General features: G+C 35.2%; 1 protein-coding gene across 3 annotated transcripts in view; it reads left to right on the top strand.

The window, feature by feature from the left end:
• The window catches only part of WDR36 (WD repeat domain 36), a 33226-nt gene extending 11715 nt beyond the window's left edge, over positions 1–21511 (top strand). For 2 of the 3 annotated variants that reach the window (XM_062599888.1, XM_062599891.1), the window contains 13 exons: positions 1025–1108; positions 3984–4138; positions 5288–5402; positions 6206–6371; positions 6634–6742; positions 7543–7622; positions 10325–10432; positions 11598–11695; positions 12883–13025; positions 13660–13776; positions 13982–14063; positions 16335–16522; positions 18213–21511. In XM_062599888.1, coding sequence (XP_062455872.1) covers positions 1025–1108; positions 3984–4138; positions 5288–5402; positions 6206–6371; positions 6634–6742; positions 7543–7622; positions 10325–10432; positions 11598–11695; positions 12883–13025; positions 13660–13776; positions 13982–14063; positions 16335–16522; positions 18213–18362 — 1595 coding nt within the window. In that variant the 3' untranslated portion in view covers positions 18363–21511. Of the gene's footprint in view, positions 1–1024; positions 1109–3983; positions 4139–5287; positions 5403–6205; positions 6372–6633; positions 6743–7542; positions 7623–10324; positions 10433–11597; positions 11696–12882; positions 13026–13659; positions 13777–13981; positions 14064–16334; positions 16523–18212 lie in introns of those variants that run through there. The other variant, XM_062599889.1, reaches the window with a different exon arrangement.
• The last annotated feature ends 1000 nt before the right edge of the window (positions 21512–22511 follow it).

The raw sequence follows: 22511 nt of genomic DNA, 5'->3' as shown, positions 1-22511 counted from the left end.
TATACATGGATATCAAGATATTTCAACAGATTCAAATAGACAGGTGTACATTAATTGGTCATTTATATACTTTGGACATTGAATTTCAAATTCCTGAGCCTTTGGTAATCAGAGATAGGTGTTAATATATTGCTTTACATAGTCATGCCTGTGTGATGAGCTCTTCAATTGTGATGGTGGCATCTCTGCCTCAGGATGTCAGCAGCAGATCCTGGAAAAGAGTTGAGTAGTATATCTGTGAATATATCAGGGTAGTGATCTGCTCAGCATCGCATGAATTGTGTGACAAGAACTCTGTTTACGTTCTTAGCTCTTCAAACCTTTGGAAGTAATAGTGCTATGTCAATGTAGTGATTAGTAGTTTCCAGTGATGGATCATCTCGGACTTCAGATTTTTTACACAAACACTTGCCAGTTAAACTAAAATAGTAATTAATATCCTTTTCTTTCCTATTCATGGACTTGGCACATATTTCACCAGAGAGGTTTTTGGATAGTTTCCATCAAACAAAGGAGTGTTTAGGTCGTGAAAATCATGGATTCTGTTTCAGGGAGGAATGTGTGCTCTATGTTAGCTATTGACTATATGCGTTAGTGTGACAAATATGATCATTCTCGAGTTTTCCTGTTTTTTTAAAAAAAATCCATGATACCAAAATAATCCACTTGCTCCTTATATTACTGATAAGTTTCAAAAACTTACCTCACATCATGGAGAAGCTAGAATTTATTATATGAAAATTTCCGTAAGTTTCTTCTAAAATGCAAATTATAACCTGAAGCTTGAGTTAAAAGCACCTGTAAAGAGAGGATGAGGATTGTGTAGTGACAAGCTTAATTTTAATTATAGGTAATTCTGTGTCTGTTAAATGTAAAAATAGTTTCAAGAAATAAGTCAGTTTCAAAAAAAAAAAAGATAATGATTTTGACTTACTCTCTCTTTTAGTAGGAACTTTTGTTTTGTGAATTGCCCATTTTAAACCAATCTTCTTATATCTAGCTCTGAAATACTTTTTTTTTTAAGGTTCAATTAACAAAAAGAAATCAAAAAGGAAAGGTCTTCAGCATGATACAATGGCACTTCCACCAATTACAACCTTTGCTTCAGGTAAGTAATCTTTGAGATACATCGCAGAGCTCATCATGTGTTCATTGTTACCTCTTAACCTTCAAAAAACTAATGGATTGAAAGTCCACTCTGTACTGATGAGATTATTGGGATTCTGTGGCACTTTGTGAACTGTGGAATGCCAGTTTAAAATGGCATTTTATGTGGTAAACTCTTTGAAAAAGAATTTATTTTGTAATCTCTTTGTTTCTTTTCTTTTTTTTCCCCCTTTTTTCCCCTGTTTCCAGTAAGAGCATCATTTCAAACACCTTTAACCAGCTTTTGGCTGGAAAAACTCCAGTATAGGAGTGAAAATCTAGCATCCATACTGTTCCAGGCGGGAGGACCAGTAATTAGGGGGATGAAGATCATAGTCAGATAAGGAAAGCTGAGGTGTAAAGGTTGACTTTGATCCCCAGATTCCATTCTTTGAGTCACTTTTCAAAGTCATATTTCAATTACTCTGTTTGTGGTTCAGTTTGCAAATAGTGGACCTAACTTTTTGAAACAGAACAGCTATTAAAAGCTATCTTTCATATTTAGGCATTCAGGGCTTGGTGTTGAGTTGCAGTATGATGTGGAAACGGATATTAAATGATTAGTGCTGAGAAATTACTGGGATTTTTGATTAAATTTACCAGCATGAAAACCATTCTTGAGTTCAAGATATGTTAATGTTTGAATTCATATGTAGTGAGCAGTATGCAAAGAAATGTGTTCATATTTTTTGATGGTGCCTCAAGCATGATGTATAATACATTTGAGAGACATTTTTTATTCACGTCTGTTCATCAACTGAAGTTTAACTTCATAAAGGACCAGAAGCTGATCTCCTCAGCTGATGAAGGAGATGCAGTATGATGCACATTTGATTTATAACATTAAAATGGAAATAACTTGCATACTTGGATCTTCAAAATTCCTAAATGCTCTTACCTTCATTATTTGTGAACTAATTTCTTTAGTTGTTATCTACTGTTTCTTTAATTTTTGTCAATACAAGTGGCACTGTCATTGGATTATTAACTAATTGTTTACTTAATTAGGTCTTTTAAAAAAGTTAAATATTTAACACTAGACAGAAATTGGGGTACTGGGAATTTGAAGATCCAAGATGCTCAACTTAGTCACTTAATCTGTGTGAACAGAAACAAATTACTATTTAACTTTTCTGGGCTTTTCCTCATTTATGCAGCTTAAAATATAAATATTTTAATTAGGGTTTTACTTATTTGTGCTAGATATTATATTGACACACTCAATCCAATCAAAGCAAAGGCTTGTGTCTATTACTTTTTAACATTTTCTGGAATAAAACATGTTTGTATGAAGAGTCTGGATGTAAGTTTCTTTTTCTCCTTCTCCATCAATACAAGTGTATTACCAAAGAATGAATTACCACAAGTTTTCTGAACATTAACTTCAATTTAGAAAATGAAAATCATCGTATTCAGTGCTTTAGGGAGTAGATGATGCTAATGCTCACATTCTGTTTTCCCAGTGATAACTCAAGTAGGTTTATGGGAGAGAAAGTTACCGTTCAGTTACCTTTGAGAACTGGCTAAAAGATGCTTGTCTAATTATTTAGTAAACTCTGCAGAAGCATCTGTTACTGATCCCCAGCCTTGCTTTCCCTGCATGGAGTCCTAATTAAGCCAGAAGTACAAACACCATCTTCACTTTGTGAAACTAGGTACACAGAAGTGAGCGCAGAAGTTTGCGTTAATGTTAGTAACCTCATTAGTGATGTCAGTTATTTTTGTTTGCAGGTATCTTTGCTTACTTGCTGCTATTAGGAGTGATTGTTCCAAGTCAGGGTTGAGATACGTGAACAGAACAGCAGAGATTTTTTTTTTTTTTTCCTTTAACAAATGCTCTTATTTTGTTCCCGGAAGTTCTGAATGATACTGTCTTCGCTACCCTATTTTTAAGATTCCAGATTTTTATATAAACTGACAATTGTTTTGAAGCAACTGGGGGCATATTTGGAAATAAAATCAACATGCACCGCATTTACTGTTGTTCTTGTCAAGCAAACTTTACAGTAGTCTTTTACACTTTCTTTTTTCCTCTCTTTGTTTTAGCAAAATGTATTCATTTGAAATTATACACTGTGTCTGTACGTACTTGTTGTAAATGTGTGTGCTTTTTTCCTTCTTTTTAATGAGTGTTACACCTTCTGCCTGACTGATTTAAATGTGTTTGGAGAGCTAAGCAGACATTTGAGTACATTTTAATTTGATTTGCATCTTTGTTACTATATTGTCTTTGGTTTATGAAGTGAACTGCTTTGTATCTGATTGTTTTATTCTTTAAAGGTCTGGAAATACATAATTTTGATCCCTCATGCTAATTTTTAATGAATAGAAATCCAGAAAAAATGAAAACTTACTCAACGCTTAGATTCCTACATGATTCTGACAACAAAATTTTTGTACTGAACTTTTGAGGAAACAATTCTCTGCAAATGCAGAAAAATGCAGAAAAGGCCCTACTTTGAATGTTAAATGAGTGCCTTTTGCTGATTCAGCAGCTTAAGAAAATGCTTACAGCTTCAGCTGTAAGTATATGCTGCATGAACTGTTAAATTAAACCATTTAAGCTTAAATATGCTTTTCAAACCATATTTGCTCAAGTATACAAAGATGTTGTATGTTTGTTTTGGCAGAATTCCTATTACAATAGCTTATGCAGTAGTGCTTGCCAGGTAATTTTTTTTTTTAATGATAGCTCTTTGACTATGTCTAACATGAATCATTGATGTGATAAATTGTTTTGACTAAAGATATTTTAAAATGTTATTATTTGCGATATAAGAGAAGTTTATTTGACTTCAAAAGTACTGTTTCTAAAATGAATGCGTGTTGAACTGCAGAAGTAGCTCGTCAGAATGACTGGGATGGTATTGTTGCCTGCCATCAAGGGTATATAACCTGTACAACATGGAACTATCAGAAAACTTCTATGGGAATTCATAAACTGAGGCCAGAAGCATTTAGCAAAAACAAACCCCTTGATATATATGCAACGGTAAGTATCTCACACCAATGTTTTTCCAGTGTTACAGTGCATGCCATTTTGGTTGTTTGTGTAGAAGCAGTATTTGAGAAAGTACTAGCTAGAGAAGTTTTATTTGATCGCTTTGCAAAATTTTTTTTGCAAGCTCATTGTGTCCTACCTATTTTTTTGTAATGCAAGTGGTTTTAAGAAAAGTACTGAGTGGGTATTTTTCCTTAAACATTCAGGTAAACTACAGATTCTGTTTTCTGATTCAGTTGCTTAGGTATTACATATTTACCTTTAATTTCTTTTAATGGTGTCGAGTTGATTATATGCCTCTAATGGTAAACTCTCATACTTGCTCTGTGAAAGCAAATTGTTGAAGATACATTCCCTATTTATAAAAAAGTATAGTTTCAAATTGCAGCAGGAAATTCCCTTTAAAATGTCTTGCAACTCAAGCTGCACACAGTGAAAGTCAAGCACTGGTGAAAGAAGTATAAATGTTTAATGTGGCTTCAGAAGTTGCAACAGGAATGGTGACTGTGGCATAGCTGTTGTGCTATGAGCTCATAGCGCTACTTTATCTTGTGATAACTGTTTAATCTTGTACCGAGCGGTTTGTGGTAGATGCATAAGTCCTTTTGCAAATATGTGGTTTCTCTTAGATCTTCAGATCCTTTGGACATTACCCTTTCAAAGGCATGGACTATTGTTTCTCTGTTTCTTAGAGCTTGAGCTCTGTGTGGACTTCCACTGTTGTAGTGCTGTTGGCAGTACTGGCATTTAAGGGGAGTGGTAGCAGGCATGTTGACTTTTATCTTAGGGATTGAGTTCACAGATGTTTTAATAATATAGGTTACTTATTTAAGTTACAGTGTGACTTCTAACAAGAAATGGATGTCAATAAGTCAGAATTTCATTATTTACTTTTTAAGCATGTGCTATCTCATTTATTATTTGTTGCCAGTTTCCTTACTTTAAGATCTCCTTTCTCTGCTTCTTTGAGATGATAAGATACTGTTTATTCTGTGCAGCTTTCCTTTAATATGTTCAGTAAAAACGTTTAAAAAATTTACATTCCTAAAATAAGCCATGTAGCTTTTAACAACTTTGCTAATGAGATATACACTTTTAAGAATTTTTTTTGTGTTCGCTTGTCTTTTTTTCCTTTGAAAGGCTGTTGATATTACTGCATGCGGCAACTTTGCTGTAATTGGGATGTCAACAGGGCAGGTAGATGTGTATAACATGCAGTCTGGCCTTCACAGAGGATGTTATGGCAAAGGAAGAGGTGAGAATTGCTACACTTTTAAAATATCTCCTTTTAGCAGAACAGCAACAAATTAGTATTCTGTCATCTTGGAGATTAAACATTTTCTGAGTTGAATTCAGGAATTTTACTTTTCCATTTCTGCATTACCCTACGCTATCCTTCCCTATACTGTCAGCAGAAGTAATGTGAAACCTACTCTGAAGGGAAGGATCCCTGCTAGGTTTGATAGTTCTGATGTGGACATCTGTTTGGTTTTAATCAACATAAATTTGTCAGTTACCAAAATAGTTGGTACTAAAATGAGATCCTCTGGCCTCAGCTATTCTTGAGACATCTCCAGTACTTGGCTGCTTCTGATAGTATTCTCTCTCTGAGTTAATTTTTTCCATCTGTTTTGTGCTTCTCACTAAAAAATGAAGGAATACTTTCATGTATGGGAATGCTTTCACATATCATAAATCTCTTTGCAACTGGGTAATTAAATAATAGTATATGCAATCATAGGACTTCAACATTAGTGATGGTGTTCAAGCTTTTCCTTTGAACAATTGTGCATATATGTATTTCATGTCATGTGTCCTCGTGTGGTATGTTCCTGCTGCTTTCTAAATCTTGTACAGCACGTACTTGCAAGCAAGTTGTTTTGTGGATTTATTTTTTCTGCTGATGAGAACTGTTTGAATATTATAAGTTTATCAAGCGACTTTGGAATTTTTTATCACATACTTACTGCTCATTTAGTGTATGTAGTATGCGTATACTATACATACAAAATAGTGTGTTTGAATTCTGAAGTGCAGCTTTTTTACCTTGATCTGTAGCACATGAAGGGGCCATTAGAGGAGTAGCAGTGGATGGATTAAACCAGCTGACAATCACAGCTGGAAGAGAAGGATTAATTAAATTTTGGAAATTCAAAACTAAAGACCTAGTTCACTCCACTGATCTTTCTTCTTCTCCAAGTGGAATACTACTTCACAGAGATAGGTAAGAAACTAAAGCTATTTCATATGCATATTGTTTTGCTGTAAGTGCCTAAGACTAGGACAGATACTAACAGAGCCTAAGTTTCTGATGTTTTGAAGTACAACTGTCTACTACTTGTACCAGCAATTTTGTTAAGCTGAAGAAATACAATCCTGTTTCTCTGAGATTATCTCAGGATAAAATTTTTTTTGGAGCAAGTTTAGGATATAGTTTTCCTTTGTCTTTGAGTTTCATTGTCAAATGTGGTATTCATTTTTGGCAGTGGTATTCTGGGAATTGCCTTTGATGACTTCGGTATTAGTGTTTTGGATATAGAAACCAGGAAGATTGTCAGGAGATTCTCAGGACACCAGGGACGAATTAATGACATGGTAATTGTTAATTTATTTTCCACAACAGAAAGTGACATATACAAATACTTAATTGTTTTTAAACATGATAAATTTGTCTGCATATATTAATTCATTGAGTATTATGTTCAGCTGCCAACAGAAAAAGTATATGTCAACTCTATAGCAGCTGTAGTCATGTTTTTTTGCAACTTAATGTACAGTGTGAAAAAGATCGTATATTTTTAGCATGCTTTGAGATTTTGTTTTAATTTTATGACATGCTATAATTTTCAGTTTAACAGAAAAACATAAATACTAGGAACACTGAAAGTCACCTTGAGGTATAAAACTGTGTAGCAATCTTGAACCGTTTGTGTAGACAGAACATACCAGTTAAATATAAGATATAAACAGTTCTGAAGTTATATAACACTTAAGATTCCCTACTTTGTCGTGTGAAACAGCACTTTGCAGTGCTCATTGAAGTGTTCTGTGTTTACTTAGTACTCATTTATAGCTTCTGACTTAATTCTGAGTACTAGGAAATGAGTATATATATATGATTTTTTTTCTCGCTTTTATGCTCTATGGCTTTAATCATAAATGCGTGCACGAGACCTAGAATATGTAACCTTCATCAGTATATGCAGACTTATTCTAGAATAGCTTATATTTTCGATCTTTTTATCTCTCTTAATAAAAAATAGTCAGATTTCTTTTTACGGCCATTCATTGCATTGTGATCTTAGAGAGCAATCTAATCTTGACCTGTGTAAAACAAGACCTGTTCTATAGACTGTCTTGTCAGTTTTGCCTTTAATTGAGTATTTTTTTTATAGACTTTTAGTCCTGACGGTCGTTGGCTAATAACTTCATCAATGGACTGTACCATTAAGACTTGGGACCTCCCTTCTGGATGGTGAGTCAGTTTAAACACCTATAGCAGACAGTTGTGTTAATTCCCATTCTGTTTGTTAAATGGTGAAAAGCCCCCTGGCTTTATTATCTGTCTTCAGGTTGCATATACCCAGTGTTATGTGTGATGCTAGCAAATATGAGCTTTTCGCTGAGAATATAAAATCTTAGAAAAGCAGAGTCCTGAAGATCTGATGATAAAATACAGTAAAAGTGTGAATTCGTTCTTAAGTGAGAAGCAGCACTGTGATATAAATGTCAAGAGATAACTTGAAATCAATGCTTTGTAATATGCTGAAGTGCTAATCTAGTTGTTTTGTAAATAGAAAAATACAAATCGTCTTCTCAACTCTATTAATATTAGCAACACAACAAGGTTTTAGATCAGTTATATTTTTAATTTGTACTTGGTTGTAACTGCCAAAAATGGTATTGTTTGATCGACTCTTGAGTAATCTTCTCAGAATGAAAAGTTGGCCAAGTGCACAACTTTGTTGAAGAGCCCAGAAGAAACGGGCAAAAAAGTAACTTCACATTTGCTGCATTGTTTTAGCAGCACATCAGATTGATTCTTTGTCATTTAAAGTACTGGTGTTCTGAGTGCAGCTCTAGTGACACCTGGGACTGAATGGTTTCGTTTGGATTGATTAATTTTGTTGATGTGGTTCGGTAAGTAGTTTTGCATACTATGACAGCTTTCATTTTACTACAAAATGTATGTTGTGTCTCAGCTAGCAATTGACCTATTTTTACGTGGTACATGGCACTAGTCTGGGATGGGACAGAATGGAAGGAGACTGTCACCTGGCCGATATGAGTTGGGGGAGAATTAACACTCCATTAGGACTTCTATGTATGTTAACACATTTTTCGATTTCCCTTGTTTCGCTTTTCTTTTTGTGGAGGCTTGGTTTGTCTTTGTTGTTGTTTTGTTGTTTGAGCATTATCCTTATGTCAGAGCAATTCTTGCAGTGTATATCCAATAGTATTATCAAACTCTTCTTATGACCAGTAATATAAGAAATCACTTTTTAACACAAATCAAAACCATTCTTTTTTGAGGTTGAAATACCAAGATCGGGTCAAAATAACTTGTGCAAACCTGTTAGGAGAAGGTTTATATGGAATACTTGGAGTTATTTAAAGAAGCTAGGTAGAAACTAAATTTTTCCAAAAAAATGCTTGTGTTCTTTTTCTAAGGAAGCTGGGACTACAGTTCTAGAAAGTTGGCTCTAAAATAATGATGAAATGACTTGTTATCTTTCATATTTTGACTTGAGTTTTAGTGTTGGTTGAGTAAGAAAAGAAATTGAGTAATGGATGTAGTATTACTATTCATACATGTTAGATTTTTGTGACAGAGCATTCTTAATAGTGTGCGTGGTACAAACAGTTGAAAAGAAATTTGGCATAAACGTTAAATTTGTGTAGATGGTTTGCTTCTGAGTTTCCTTTCCATATTTGCTTATGTATTTGTCTTCTAAATGCTAAAAATGTCATCTTGAAAAAAAGTTTTCTTGTATTCCTACAAATGCATGTCAGTATATTTGCAGCAAGAAAAATCTTGAGTTCTTGCTCTTTAAGGGGGCATTACATAAATGTTCTTAAAATTGTATTTTGAAAGTTGTTCGTTTAGCACCCCAAAATAGGAAAAGATGCAATTAAAGTTCCTGGGCAACATAAATTCTATTTCCTACTTTATTTGTGCATATTATAATACAGTCTACAGTTACACAATGACATATGATTTCTTTCCAGCAGCACACCTCGTTCTGTGTGTGAGATGAACAGTACTAAGGGGAGAAAAAAGTAGTTGGTTCAGTATATCAGTTTATCTCCTTGGTGACCCTTTTCCCTCTAACTTTCCGATTATAACTTTTTCTCCTCTTTTTCATTGTTACCTGAATGATGACATTAAATTCACTAACAGTGATAATAGCACTGGAATGTGCAGAAATGTGCAGAGACTTGAAGTAACTGAAATGTATGTGTCAGCAAATGACAAGCAGTGCTAAGAACCGGGACTTTGACAGAGGTCTCTTGTGATATGCATACCCAGGACTTTTGACAAGGGCTAGAACTCAAAAGTGACTTACCATTACAGAGTAATCACAGACATCAAAATATTTTACATTTCTTTTTATGTGATATTTTCTCATTTTTTTTGCAATAGTAAAAGGAGTGATCAGGGAATGGTGTATCATGCTGGAGATGCCAGCTTGATGTATGCCAAGACAAATTGTTGCAGGTAATCAGATTTTGCAGGGTATAGTTCATTCGGCACTTCAGGAACACACTTAACCAAGTGTGTGTGTGTGAAGTATCTTGAGGGAGCTGACAACTAATGATAGAGAATTAAAAGATGAGGTCAGAACAGCCTGGGGCTGACTGGAAGTGTAAAATCTATTGCCACTGAAAAGCTTAGTGCTAGGCCTGAGGAATTGAATGTGGACAGATGGCTCATCATATTTTCCTCAAAACCTCCATGTCTAAGGAAGTAGCACAAGTGTACCAGCTCTAGCCGATTTTATAGAGCTCTAGAGAGGTTAGTGTGTGATGGGTTGGCCAGTGTCATTCATTCGTTATGTTCATATATGTAGTATTTGAACACTTTTAGTCATCTGGATTGTTTATATGCTTCCAGTGTTTTGCTTGCGTTCAGTCACAGTCATGCTGTAATTCGTGCGTTGTGTTTTCTCTCCTTAGCCTCATAGATTGTTTTTTGGTGGACTCGGCAGCTGTGAGCATTACTATGTCTCCTACAGGAGATTTTCTAGCTTCATCACATGTGGATGAGCTTGGAATTTATTTGTGGTGAGTATATAATACATCTATTTCTATACAGAATTTATGAGATGAAGAATAATTCTTGTAATCAATTCAATGGCAAATACAGAATTGTTCTGTAAAGTACCCTCTAGAGACTTGTCTTCTCTATTTCCAAATAAGATTGAGATATTGTCTGCTGTTGTAATCTGTAAACCTTGAAATCTCTTATGATTAGGACCTTTACTCATAATTAACTGAACTCTTTTTTTTCTAAATGCTTCCGTTTTACTCTAAAGAATTCCTATTATATCACTACTCATTTTTTTTGTTTGACTCTACTAATATTTTTGCCCTTCAAAATGTTTGCCTCTCGTATAGCATCACTTTCTGAAGGCTCCTGTTTTTGTCCTGCTCTACGGTGTTGTCTGAGACTTTTGAGTAGAATTTGGAAATTGTGATTATTTCTGTTTATTAATCATCAGCACAGATGTGAACAAAAATGCGTTTTAGTTCAATCTACTGATATGGCTTAGAGGCATATGGTTAGGTCTAGGACTGATTTGACACGCATGATTTAATTGGTCTGATTTTGTTCCATGTAGTAGATAGATTTTTTCAGTTTGTTTTTTTGCAGTGGTTTAACTTCTGGAGTGGTCAGTTGCTCGACCTTTCTATGCTTAAGTAAAATGCTCTTCCTTGTCCATAACACAGGTGGTTTTCTTAGCCTTGGTTAATATTGACAAAAGTCATTTAGCAACATGATCTGTGTGCATTCTCTTTACAGATAACTTCTTCGTGGTTCTGAACTGCAAGGAATTTTTCTAAGAGTACCCCTCTGAAATTCTGTGAAAGCAGAATAAATCATTTATATTTGCATAATGCATTGTATATATTGAGTATACAGTAAACTTTTGGTAGGCAATTTTGCCATTTCAAATACTCAAACTAGTTGAATTAATCTTGCTTCATAATGGCATACGTATTAAAGGCTTTTGACAGTAAAATTTAAGCATAGCTTCCATGTTTCAGATTTTTAGAAAACATGTCATCACATTTTATTTCTTGTTTACCTTGTAGATGAGAAAATCTAATTTTGAACAGAACCTGGTGTTTTGTCATTGTGTCGTAGTATCAGATTGCATTAAAATCCTATCTAAAATATTTTCTCCCATTCACCTCGCAATTGTTTTTAAAATGTCTTATTTTTCAGGTCAAACCGTTCTCTGTATTCACTCGTCTCTTTACGGCCCCTTCCAGCGGATTATGAACCTTCTATGGTAGCAGTTCCTGGAACCTGCCCTGTGCAAGGTAATCCTCAGATGAAAAGAGTACTTTTGGTATTGAATTTCTAGTTGAAGACATGTAGCTTCCTCAGTGAAACCTCAGTGGCAGGCATTGTTGTTTGCTCCCCTTCCCCCCAACTTTTATGTCTGCATATATTCCATAGGATTTTTAGTGCTGGGTGTTGTCATGATGGCAAGAGAACTGGGTTCAGCCTGCCTAGCTTGTATCCTTGTTGAATTCCCAGTGGGAAAAAGGCCTAAATTTTATTTCTAATACAATTAATAGAGAGAAATAGTTGCACCTCTAGAGGGAGCTCTTGTCTGCTCGAGTCTAGCAGTTCTCCTAAGCTAAGTGCTTGTGTTTAGATCTCTCTGGAGGAGAGACACTGCTAGCTCTGTGTATCAGCCACATAAAGAAGCGAGGAACTTACTCAGCCATGACAGCTTCATTAAGACAATACTTAATTCAAGTCCTTAAATCAAGGAGACAGGACTTCATTCCAAAACTTTGAGTGTTCTAATCCTGTAAGTAGTGTCTGGTTTGGGCCGAACACGTGAGTTCACTTCCTCTCTTCAGTAAATGTAAGGCTTCTGTTTGGCTGCGCCAAGCTTTTAATGTTTCAAGTTTCTTTGTGGCTTTAGGCTTTTCTCTGACATTCATAGTTTCAGCCATTGTAATACTAATGATTTTTGCAAATAGGAAGAAGAAAGTGAAAGAGGGTAAGACCACACAGAAGTCTAGAGCAGACCTATAGACAGAACCCAGATTTTATTGTGTGCTTTAATATTAAGATTTTCTTCATTTTTATGTGCAGCTTCAGTAATACCTGTGAACAGGTTATAAATATTGTGCACATTAAAATGCAAAGATTCTCCAAATTTGTAACTCAGAATTAAGATCACTGCGTACATATTTTGAAATAATCAGTTAACAAGAAAATTTTTAGATCACTGCGTACATATTTTGAAATAATCAGTTAACAAGAAAATTTTTAAAGTATTCTATTATTTTTGCTATTGAACTTCAATAAATTACTTCACCAAGTTAATAAAGATTGATTCTGTAGCTTGTCAGCTATATGTTATGCTAGCACTAATTTATATGGATGCTGTATATGCACATTTTTCAAAAATTGCAAAAGAAATACTCATGTTTTAATTAAAAAAAAATGTGAAGTGCATATTTTAACAATAGATACCTGTTCTCTAAAGATGTGGATGCAGCAGAAGCTGAAGAAATGTGTGGTGAAATGATAGAATATGATTCACCTGAGCAACTGGGGGAGCAGCTGGTAACCCTGTCCTTATTACCTGAGTCAAGGTGGAAGAATCTCCTCAATCTTGATATCATCAAGGTAATAACGTAGGCACACTGTCAGGGTTGTGTGCTTTTTTCAGAGTAGGTTAAATAGAGATTATTTCTTCTGTAATGTGAGACAGATTTACATTCTTACAGTCTTATTAAATATTTCTGTGGTGCTCAAGAAATCCTTGAGAAGGAAGGCTGTTTAGTAACTTTCAAATTATTATTCATGCAAGGCTTAAAATAGCTATCTGAAGGAAGGCATTTACATGTCAACAGAACTTAATAAGTGGCTGTGAAGCTGTCCTAGGTTATGCTTCCAAACCACTGTCAGGCATTCCCGTAACTAAGAGAAGAAGGTGGGGAAAAAAACACAATACATACAGCCAGATGTGTTTGCTCTTGCCTATGAGCTGTATTTATCTTTTCAAGACTTGATCTCACCTTTCTTGTGTTGTTTAGGATTTTGCAGAAGACTGTTGCTTTTCACAGTTTCTAGCGTTGGAGTGGGAGTTGTTCAACTAAATATCTTCATATTAAGTAGTAAAGTGCTTTTCCTATCTCTTTACTTTTCAGGCAGGCCTTAATTTTCACAGTAAAAATTTTTAAAATAATTCTCTTAACAAAAAATCCTCCCAATTGTTCTTACTATGATGATGACTTTAATTCAAATATCTAATTAACAGAAAAAGAATAAACCAAGAGAGCCGCCAAAAGTTCCCAAGTCAGCCCCTTTCTTCATCCCAACAGTTCCTGGTCTTATACCACGATACGCTGCTCCAGAACAAGAAAATGATACACAGGTAAAACCAAGACTCGATATAATACTGCACACCTTGTGTATTCTTCCAAGCAAATCTTAAATATACTTTTTAGTCTTCTGAGACAATACCAACTTCAATGCTTTGTTTCTTCAAATCTCTTGTGCTGTCAGTAGGAAAAGAATCTAATTGATATGTAAAAATGTGTTTGCATATTCATGTATACTCTTATACTTTCATGGTCTAGTCAAAGATAGTAAACCTTGGAGTACTGGCACAGAAATCTGATTTCTGCATTCATCTTGAAGAAGCCCTGAACACTCATGAATGTAAGTTAACAAGATATTTCAATGAAAGTGTACAAGCTACTAATATTTTGACAAATGTTTGTTTTTTAAAGGCAGAATTGATACGGAATGTGAAGGAAAAATCTTCATAGTACAGCAGCAAAGGCAAGGAGAATGACTTGTTATGTATAGAACTGAATAATGTATAAATAGCCAAATAGTCCAAAGATCCATGATTGCCCATCTTGCCAGCACTGTGAAGCTCAAGTCAGGCTAAAAACTGTATAGAGAAAGCAGATAACTTTCCTGAGGTGGTTAAACATTCTTGGAGAGTGTGATGGTCTTGTCCAGAAAAGATGCTGTGTGTTATTTGTAGAGTCAGAAAGGAAGGGAAACACCTGATAAGGCATAAACTGGTGGTCTACTGAAACATGAAAAAGGTATTTTTCCTAGAAAGTTCTGTTCCAAAGGCTATTTCACTAAAATTTCAGGAAAACCTGCAGCTTTAATTGTAATTATGTTATAATTTAAAGCTTAAGAAGAAATAACTGATTATAAATATAATCTGTTGGTTTTTTTGACACTCAATTCATTTTTAAGTTCAGTCTCTTAAGGTGCCTGTGGAGATGAATGTACCTGCTATTTATCCTTGTTTAAATTGTGCTCCTACAGAATCATTGAAACTGGGATTTTTGGAAAAGATTGCTAATATAGCTGTCCTGGAAATGTGAATAGGCAGTCACTGAAAGCTTGTGCACAGGCAATTCTGTTGCAAGTTCTTCCATGCCTCCTTAAAGTGTTTTGAGATGAATAGCTTACTCAACTGCCCTTAAAATGCTGTGTGTAGACTATATTACAGACATCTGTCACAAACAAGATGTGTTTTTATCCAATGTGTTAGTATTTCAATTGATAGGATTATACACAATTCCTTCAGAGATGCTCAGAGAAGAGAGAGACGTGGCTGAATATTTAAAAATCTAGTCAAGTACAGTGGCTGTCTATACTGGGGAGCAGGTAGACCGAGCAATGTGTTGTGGTTGTGGTCCCCAGGGCTGCCCTTAGGCCGTATCTTTGCTGTAAGGCAGATTTACTGTAATCCCAGGCCTAGAATCCTACTGGTCCAGATCCAGGAAGTTGCTGGTGTGTAATATAGCTCTGTGCTGGCCAGTTTACAAGTGCCTCTTTCAAAGGCAACTAGGAGATGTAAATGGATAACATATACTCAAAGGCATCGTGGCGTACCATTAGGATAGAAGCTGGTTTTGCATGTAAGAGCAGGACAGTGGGACATAAGTTGTGCTGCACACCTTTTCCAAGTTTTGTGTGTATTGATTCCATAATATACTCTCTATTTTTTAAATCTCTTACGGCCTAGAAATTATTTAATGAATGTTTTCAGTACTATTAATATCTCAATTTCACTAATGATTTTCTCAGCAATCAATTGTTTGCGGGTAGAATCAAATATCCCATCTAAGAAATATTAGCCAACGCTTGTTGCCATTAGTTACATTCTCTTAGAAATTTCAGAAACTGAAGTGCTAATCAGAAGACAACATTTAAAATTTTGTTACAAAGAGCTGTGTTTCCGACCATGTAAATTTTTATTTCTGTGCTTTACGTTTATATGTTTTATAAAGCATATGGATAAAATTCTCAGAGTTCATGCAGGATTGGAGAAACACTGAGGAAGCACGTTTACAAAGAAAGAGAAAGTTATTTGTAAGGATTTGTAAATCCTTTTTACAAGGAAAATATTTTTTTTCTCAGAGAAAACAAGAGAAATTTACTTAACAAAACCAATGATTCCCATAGAAGGACCAGATTATCCTTAACATAGCTTAATCTCAATAACATTAAATTTAGAAGGGTTCTCAGCAAAAGTACTATGTAATTTGACTCTTCTAGGATATATTTGTAATTACCACTTGAAGTCCAAGTAAATAGCTTTTCTTGTTGAGGAACAATGCAAAATGACAGTATTATATGGTTAATCAGAAACTTTGTACAGCTTAAAACAGAATTAAAAAATGAAGCTAATACAAATATGAAGATACCGCTTGCATTTTTTGGAGCAAACTTTTCAATACAACTGTCTTATTAGACATGCTCTGTAGCATGTGATGAGAAAGTGAAGTAAAGGCAGGATGGCATTTTGAGTAAAAATAAAATAGGGAAACCATACAAACTTGAGACATTGTTACCAAATAACTGCTTAAGAATTTTGAATACTTCAGTCCATGTGAAGGATTGCTAAAGTGCTTTTCGGCAAACATTACTCCTAATTTATTCCTAAATACTTTAACATAGATACAGCTCCACTTAATTTACTGAAGGAGATGGGACCATCCAATATTGAGATAGAAATAAGGGCTTTGGCCCCTGAAGGTGGCGGCTCTATGGAGGTGATGCTAAGCTTTTTGAGAATGATTGGGATGATGCTGGACAAGAAGCGCAACTTCGAACTTGCTCAAGCATACCTTGCACTGTTTTTAAAGGTAATGATTTTCTGTTAAAACTTGGTGTCAGTCATTACATGATCCTTGCCCAGTAACAAGATGTAAATTGCCTGTGCAAATTGTCTACTTTGAATAATCATCTTAAATGTTTTTGGTTGGAGATGGTTTTAAAACCAATTTACTCAATGCATTGGCTAATTTGACAACTCAGCAGGTCATAGTCCAAAAAAAAAGGGGGGGGGAGACTCAAAAAATATGGTGAAAAGGACAATACTAGACAGGCTTTAGTCTAGTATTTGTTACACGTGATTGTTATAAATTTTTGTAACATACCTAATATTCTGAATGATTGTTAATGGCTAAGCTGTAATTTGCTTCATTTTAAGCAAGAAAAGTGTTTAATGTGCAATGTCTAGGAAAGTAAAAGAGGCATTTTGTTGGACACACTGGAAGCCTGACTTCTACTTTGCATGTCAGTGGGATGATTTTGTTTGTTACCTGTTAATAAGCAGCACAGAACTAATAAAAAATTCTTCTCAGATATGGGGAAGTTAGGAAGTTACCATGATAATGTGCAATAGTAGTTACTCTTAAAAGATAGTTCTGTAGAAGAGTGCAGCCTTTCTGATATGAAAATGTTTACCTGGTGAAGGTATGCTCTACTTTATGAAACTGTAGGGAAAAGATAATTACAGCTTAAAAGGAAAAGCGATGATAACCATTCAGACAGCTGGTAATGTCTGCTTAACTTAAATTTCTTAATAGTGCTACTGCAGGAATTGGTTTTAAAAATAGAGGGAGTATAATGCTAGACAAATATGAGTGTATATTTGTCCTTTTTCCTCTCTTCGCGTTAGGCAGAATCCATCTACATAGCAAGTAGTGCAGACCAATAGGAGTAAAGTGAAATAGGACTGTGAGGTCCTGATACCTTTAGTGATTTTTTTTATTATGGACTAGTCCTAGTCCATTAGTAGCTGAAACCTTACGTGCTAGAGGTTCGTCTTCCAGTTTAGTTTCATACTCAGAAATACACTCCTGCTCTGAAGTGCTAATATAAACTTACCAGTGATACCTGAGCACAAATATCTTTTGTTGTAGCAAAACTCCTGGATTTAAATTGTAGCAAAGGAAGTAACTAGTTCATGCATTAAGCAGTAAAAATGTATTGCCTCTTTTCAAGATTGAGAGGTTTCTTTTCATTATGCCTTGTTCCAGGATTGCTCTTTATTCTGTAGAGGCATCCTCTCCCTGTATCAGTGTGCTGACATCATTCTTCTTGCATTAGGCAACACGAGTTGCTTAAATAATGAACTTCATTGACCTCAGGGCATGCATTTAGCCTTCCTGGTCTGAAGAAGAATTCATGATGCATATTAGAAAGAGAGAAAAGTTGCTGTCTAGAAAAGTGTATATTAGGATAGATTCAGCAGCAGAAGTACAACTAGTAAAGCAGTAATGTATTAATGACAATATTGTTGCTGTATCTTATGTAATGTATATGGGAGTAAAATGGTTAAGAAGACTTCTGGCAAAATGAAGGCATCATTAAATGGAGGGAATCAATTGCAAGAAAAGAATCTTTTCTTTATTGGGGATATTACTGAAAGCAAACCTGTGGAAGTGAACGAGGAAGCTGATACTCTAAATTTTGATCATCTGTATTTATTTCACTAATTTCTTGTTTTCATTTGAATTTATTTCATTAACTCCTCCTTTTTATTTTCAGTTGCATCTTCAGATCCTCTCATCAGAGCCAAGGCTATTAGAAGAAATATCCAGATTGTCAGCACAGCTCGAGGAAACTTGGATTCATTTACGGACTCTTTTCAATCAGAGTCTGTGTGTGTTAAAATATATGAAAAGTGCATTGCTGTAAAATTTGTAAAGGATTTTTAAGGATTGGCTGCATAAAAAGTCCCTTGGATTAATAATACAACTTATTGCCAAAAATAGTGGATTCCAATAATTATACTTGGAGTTCTGATGTTGTACTTTATAGTATCTAGCAAAGTATTTTAGACAGTGCATAACTAAATATTTTAATTCATTTTGGTCTGAGTGAAAGCTAATAAGTGCAAATTAAATGTGCATGTTGTATTTAAAATAGTTTGTTATTAATGAGCAAACAGTTAAAAGACCATAGGTAATGCAGCTAGCTATCTTATGCTTTCAGGAACGAAAATGTAAATCAGAATAAATTGTGTGTACTTAATAAATCAGTGTTGTTGATTTTAAAAATAAAATGCAAAAAGCAACTGAATTATTAACAAATTATTAATATTGGTTTAAAGCAAAGATTATAAAAATTGCATTCCCTTGACAGAGGGCTTTTCCTATTAGCTGTTTATAAAAGTCAGTTTTCTTTCCTCTTTGGCAAACTAGGTTCACTGTTTTGCCTCAGACCCTTATTTCTAAGAGCAAGGATTTCTAGCTGCACTACAAATCATAGTTTCTTTTGCTTTTTTACAACTGTTTTCTTTACTTTTAGAGACTCTATGTCCAAGAAAAATCAGGATTATTCTCCTAAGGAGATAAAAATTGTAGGAATAAAAATTCTGAGTTGTTGGGAATTCTGTATCTAAATTGAATGTTATTTTTATGAATTGGTATTTATATTTGAAATAATAGGACTTGGGAGAGGTAGGGAACTCATGAAAGGAGTTATCTTAAAATTTCAGTTTGTTGGTTAAGAGTACTACCTTAGAGCAGAAAAATCTGTTGAATGAGGTGCTTACTGTATTTCACATGCTTAGCTGGAGACACTGATTGACAGAGTAAATGATACAAATGTATGTAATTTTGAATAGAACATTTGAAAGATGAGTTTCCATTTCATGTAAGACTGAAGCAATAATGTGTTGGCTTTGTTACTCTCTCTATATAATTCTTTTAATGCAATTGTATCCTGGAACTCTTTATATTGAGTGGTGTATGCTGGAACAAATTATCTGCCTACATTTAAATGCAGTGTAGAGTGTTCAACACTGTCTGAAGCAAACTGCATTTCAGGCTTCCACATGTATCAATAGATCTCTATCATTTGAGTTGCTCAGATTTGCAAGAAAAGTTATCAGAGATATCAAAGGAGTGCAGAGGTGATGGGAAATTGGCTTTTACAGCTTCTCTGTGTTGTTCTAGCTGTTCTTTTGAATCCTGTTAAATATTGAAGAGAAAGGAGAATGCTGCAGTTTATACACTGCATCATTCTAGCCAGTAAGGATTGAGAATACTGAGTCAGTGGGAATAGTGTACACCTGAGAGTGTTACATATATATATATATATATATATATATTTATATATATTTATATATATAAAATCTACTAAGCCTTAAGAAAATCTTTATTACTGTAGAATAACTAGCTTCTGTTGATATGGTTCTCAGGAGTCATTAATCCAAACTTCTTGAACTGATCTGAATCATTTCCAAATCTCTCAAGATTTAATGAAGTAAATATATGATAAGCCTGTGAGCTTGTAGGTGGTCCTGTAACAAGCTGATTTAGCAGATTTTTTCAAGAATCATTTTGGGAAGTTACACATCAAAATACATATGGGCATGTAAGTCAGAGTGCTAGAGTAGTCACAGATCTGCCTCAGTGAAGGAAGGGGCAGTGGCAATTCTATAGAAAAAGAACTTGCCTCCTGAGTGAGGACAAAGGTCTGTCTGGCCTATTGTCCCAACTCCTGTTCGAGCAAGGAATGGATGCAAAGGGTCCAACAATCTGGTCATGTATCGAGTGATACTTTCCTGCATATCACACCTGCAAGCAGCCATTTAGATTCTTCCTGACCCAGCTGTTTTCTAACAATTGTGTTTAATAATCTGCAACAGGCTTGTTCTCTATGCATTCATCTAATCTCTTTTAGTAACCATTTATACTCTACAACATCCTGTAGTAATGGATCCTACAATTTAATTAGGTGCTAACAGAGAAAATTTATTTCTCTTTGTGTATACCAGACCTGCTACCTGCTGATATTGTATGCCCCTCCTACTTTTTGAATGTGAGGAATAATTGTTCTCCAACTTCTTCATGCTTCCCTGCCTCTCTGCAACAAAGCAGTTGTGAAATGTTTTTCTACTGGTGAAGAAGATACTTGATTTTATTGAGTGTACACAAGTAATTTCTTTTTCATTGACTAATATTGCAACAAGATATTGCCTTGTACATACAGTTCTAAATATCTGGGTTCAAACATAGTTTCTTGTATGTTGAAGTTACTGAGTACAGGTGATAAAACACCATGCAACTGAATTGTTAAAATGTACTTTGCATTTCCTGTAAGATACCATCTTGGCCATCAATACTGTAATGGTATATGCTCTCTGATGTGAGAAGGAAGATGATTAGGTGGGTCAAAGGATGTAGTTGGTGTTAAGCTGAAGTTTTCTTCTAAGCAGCATGGCTCCTGCTAACTTTGCCTTAGACGATGCCTAGTGTGTTCTAGGCTAGCTCCGTCAGACATCTTACTATTAAGGTTCTCATTTCTGCTTTGTGTCACAGCACTCCCTCTGGCTTTTTATTACTCATCTGTGCCTGCATCTGTTCCTGCACTCTATTTCTACCATAGTTTTCTCTGCTCCTTTGGCTTCTGAGCATAGCTGTCCCCTTTAGCAACTCTTGCATGCAGCAGTCTTGTCAAGTAACATCTCAGTTCTCACTCTACTTTTTTTTGACTCTGGTGGTGTGCTTTCTGAATTGAGTTGGTACTCATGGTTGCCTTGACACTAAGCTAGATGGTTAGACTTTGTCCCCAAATTTGGTGCTGGATTCAAACTGTAACAGTGAAGGTTGCTCTGCTCTGAGCCCTGATACGCGTTCACTGGAATCCTTACTTTTCCTTTTGAGTAAAAATAGAGTTGTTATGAGGAAAAACGTGCAAATGCAAAGTGAGAATAACGCAAATGTTTATGCGTTTTCCTGCATCCAGCGTAGAGCACTGAATTGGAGTACCACGAACCACTTTGTACATCTCAAGATTGTTAACTTTAGATTCTTGAAAATAAATGTTAGAGAAGGTCACAGGTCTGTGCAAATTACTATAACATAAGTGTCATTGTCCCAGGGTAAGGAAGTTGGAAGATGCTTTTTCCTCTCTTCTGTGAAATAGAAAAGCTAAAATGTTTGTTGGCATTTGAGCTGTGTTGCTGAAGGAGTTTAGAATTCTTTAAAGCTCACCAAGGTATAATTATTTCTCCTTTTGTCTGTTGACATGAGCAGATGTTTTCTGAACATGGAGTATTGGTGTATCAGCTTTTTCCTCAGTATTTCACATGACCCAAAACCTATGCTGCTTGAGAATTACTTGTTTTGTGAAATGTGATTGATTTTTAAAAACAACTTACATATTTAGAGTTTAGGAATCCAGTCAGTGCCTTATGAATGTCAGTGCAAAGAGTCTGCTTGATTTTGAAAGGAGTTGCAGTAAGTGTTAGAGGAAAATGAAATGCTATCTAAATATCCTTAGCACTTCTGCTTTCTCTTTGTGAAGCAGTGATACATTAAGGAAAAAAGTGATGGATCTAATAGAAAGATCCTTCTAACATGGCTGTTGCAGCCTCCCCAAGAGGATTGAATGAGCTCTCTGATGCTCTGCTGCACGTCATGGAGCTTTCTTGGCTAGTGCCTGTCTCTGGAAGATTTCTCTTTCCCACTGAGATACATACTGCTAAGTTGGCAAAGTGGTCCGTGTGGGTCACTGGAGTAGTACGAGCGCACTTCCTGTCCAGTGTGTTAGAGCACTGTTGTGGTGGCTCTGTGTTCTCGTATACCAATGGTAAGGATCATCCCTCTGATGGAATAATGTATTTTAGTGATTGGCAGCTAACAGAAACCAACTGAAGAATAAACCAGAATAAGATTGAATAAAATAACGTATTTGTAGAATTCCAACTTAGCTGCAACATTTGTAAAGCAATAAAATGTGAATGGAAATAGAAAATTATCTACTTAGATTAACTGCAAAGGTGGCTTTCATCCTGTGTTACCCAGTAGCCAAGCTGCTAACTGCTTCACAGACATA

This window comes from Rhea pennata, chromosome Z (assembly GCF_028389875.1).
Source record: "Rhea pennata isolate bPtePen1 chromosome Z, bPtePen1.pri, whole genome shotgun sequence".
In the NCBI taxonomy this organism is placed as follows: domain Eukaryota; kingdom Metazoa; phylum Chordata; class Aves; order Rheiformes; family Rheidae; genus Rhea; species Rhea pennata.
Note: the sequence above shows the minus strand (reverse complement) of the source record. Positions and strands in the feature narration are given on the sequence as shown.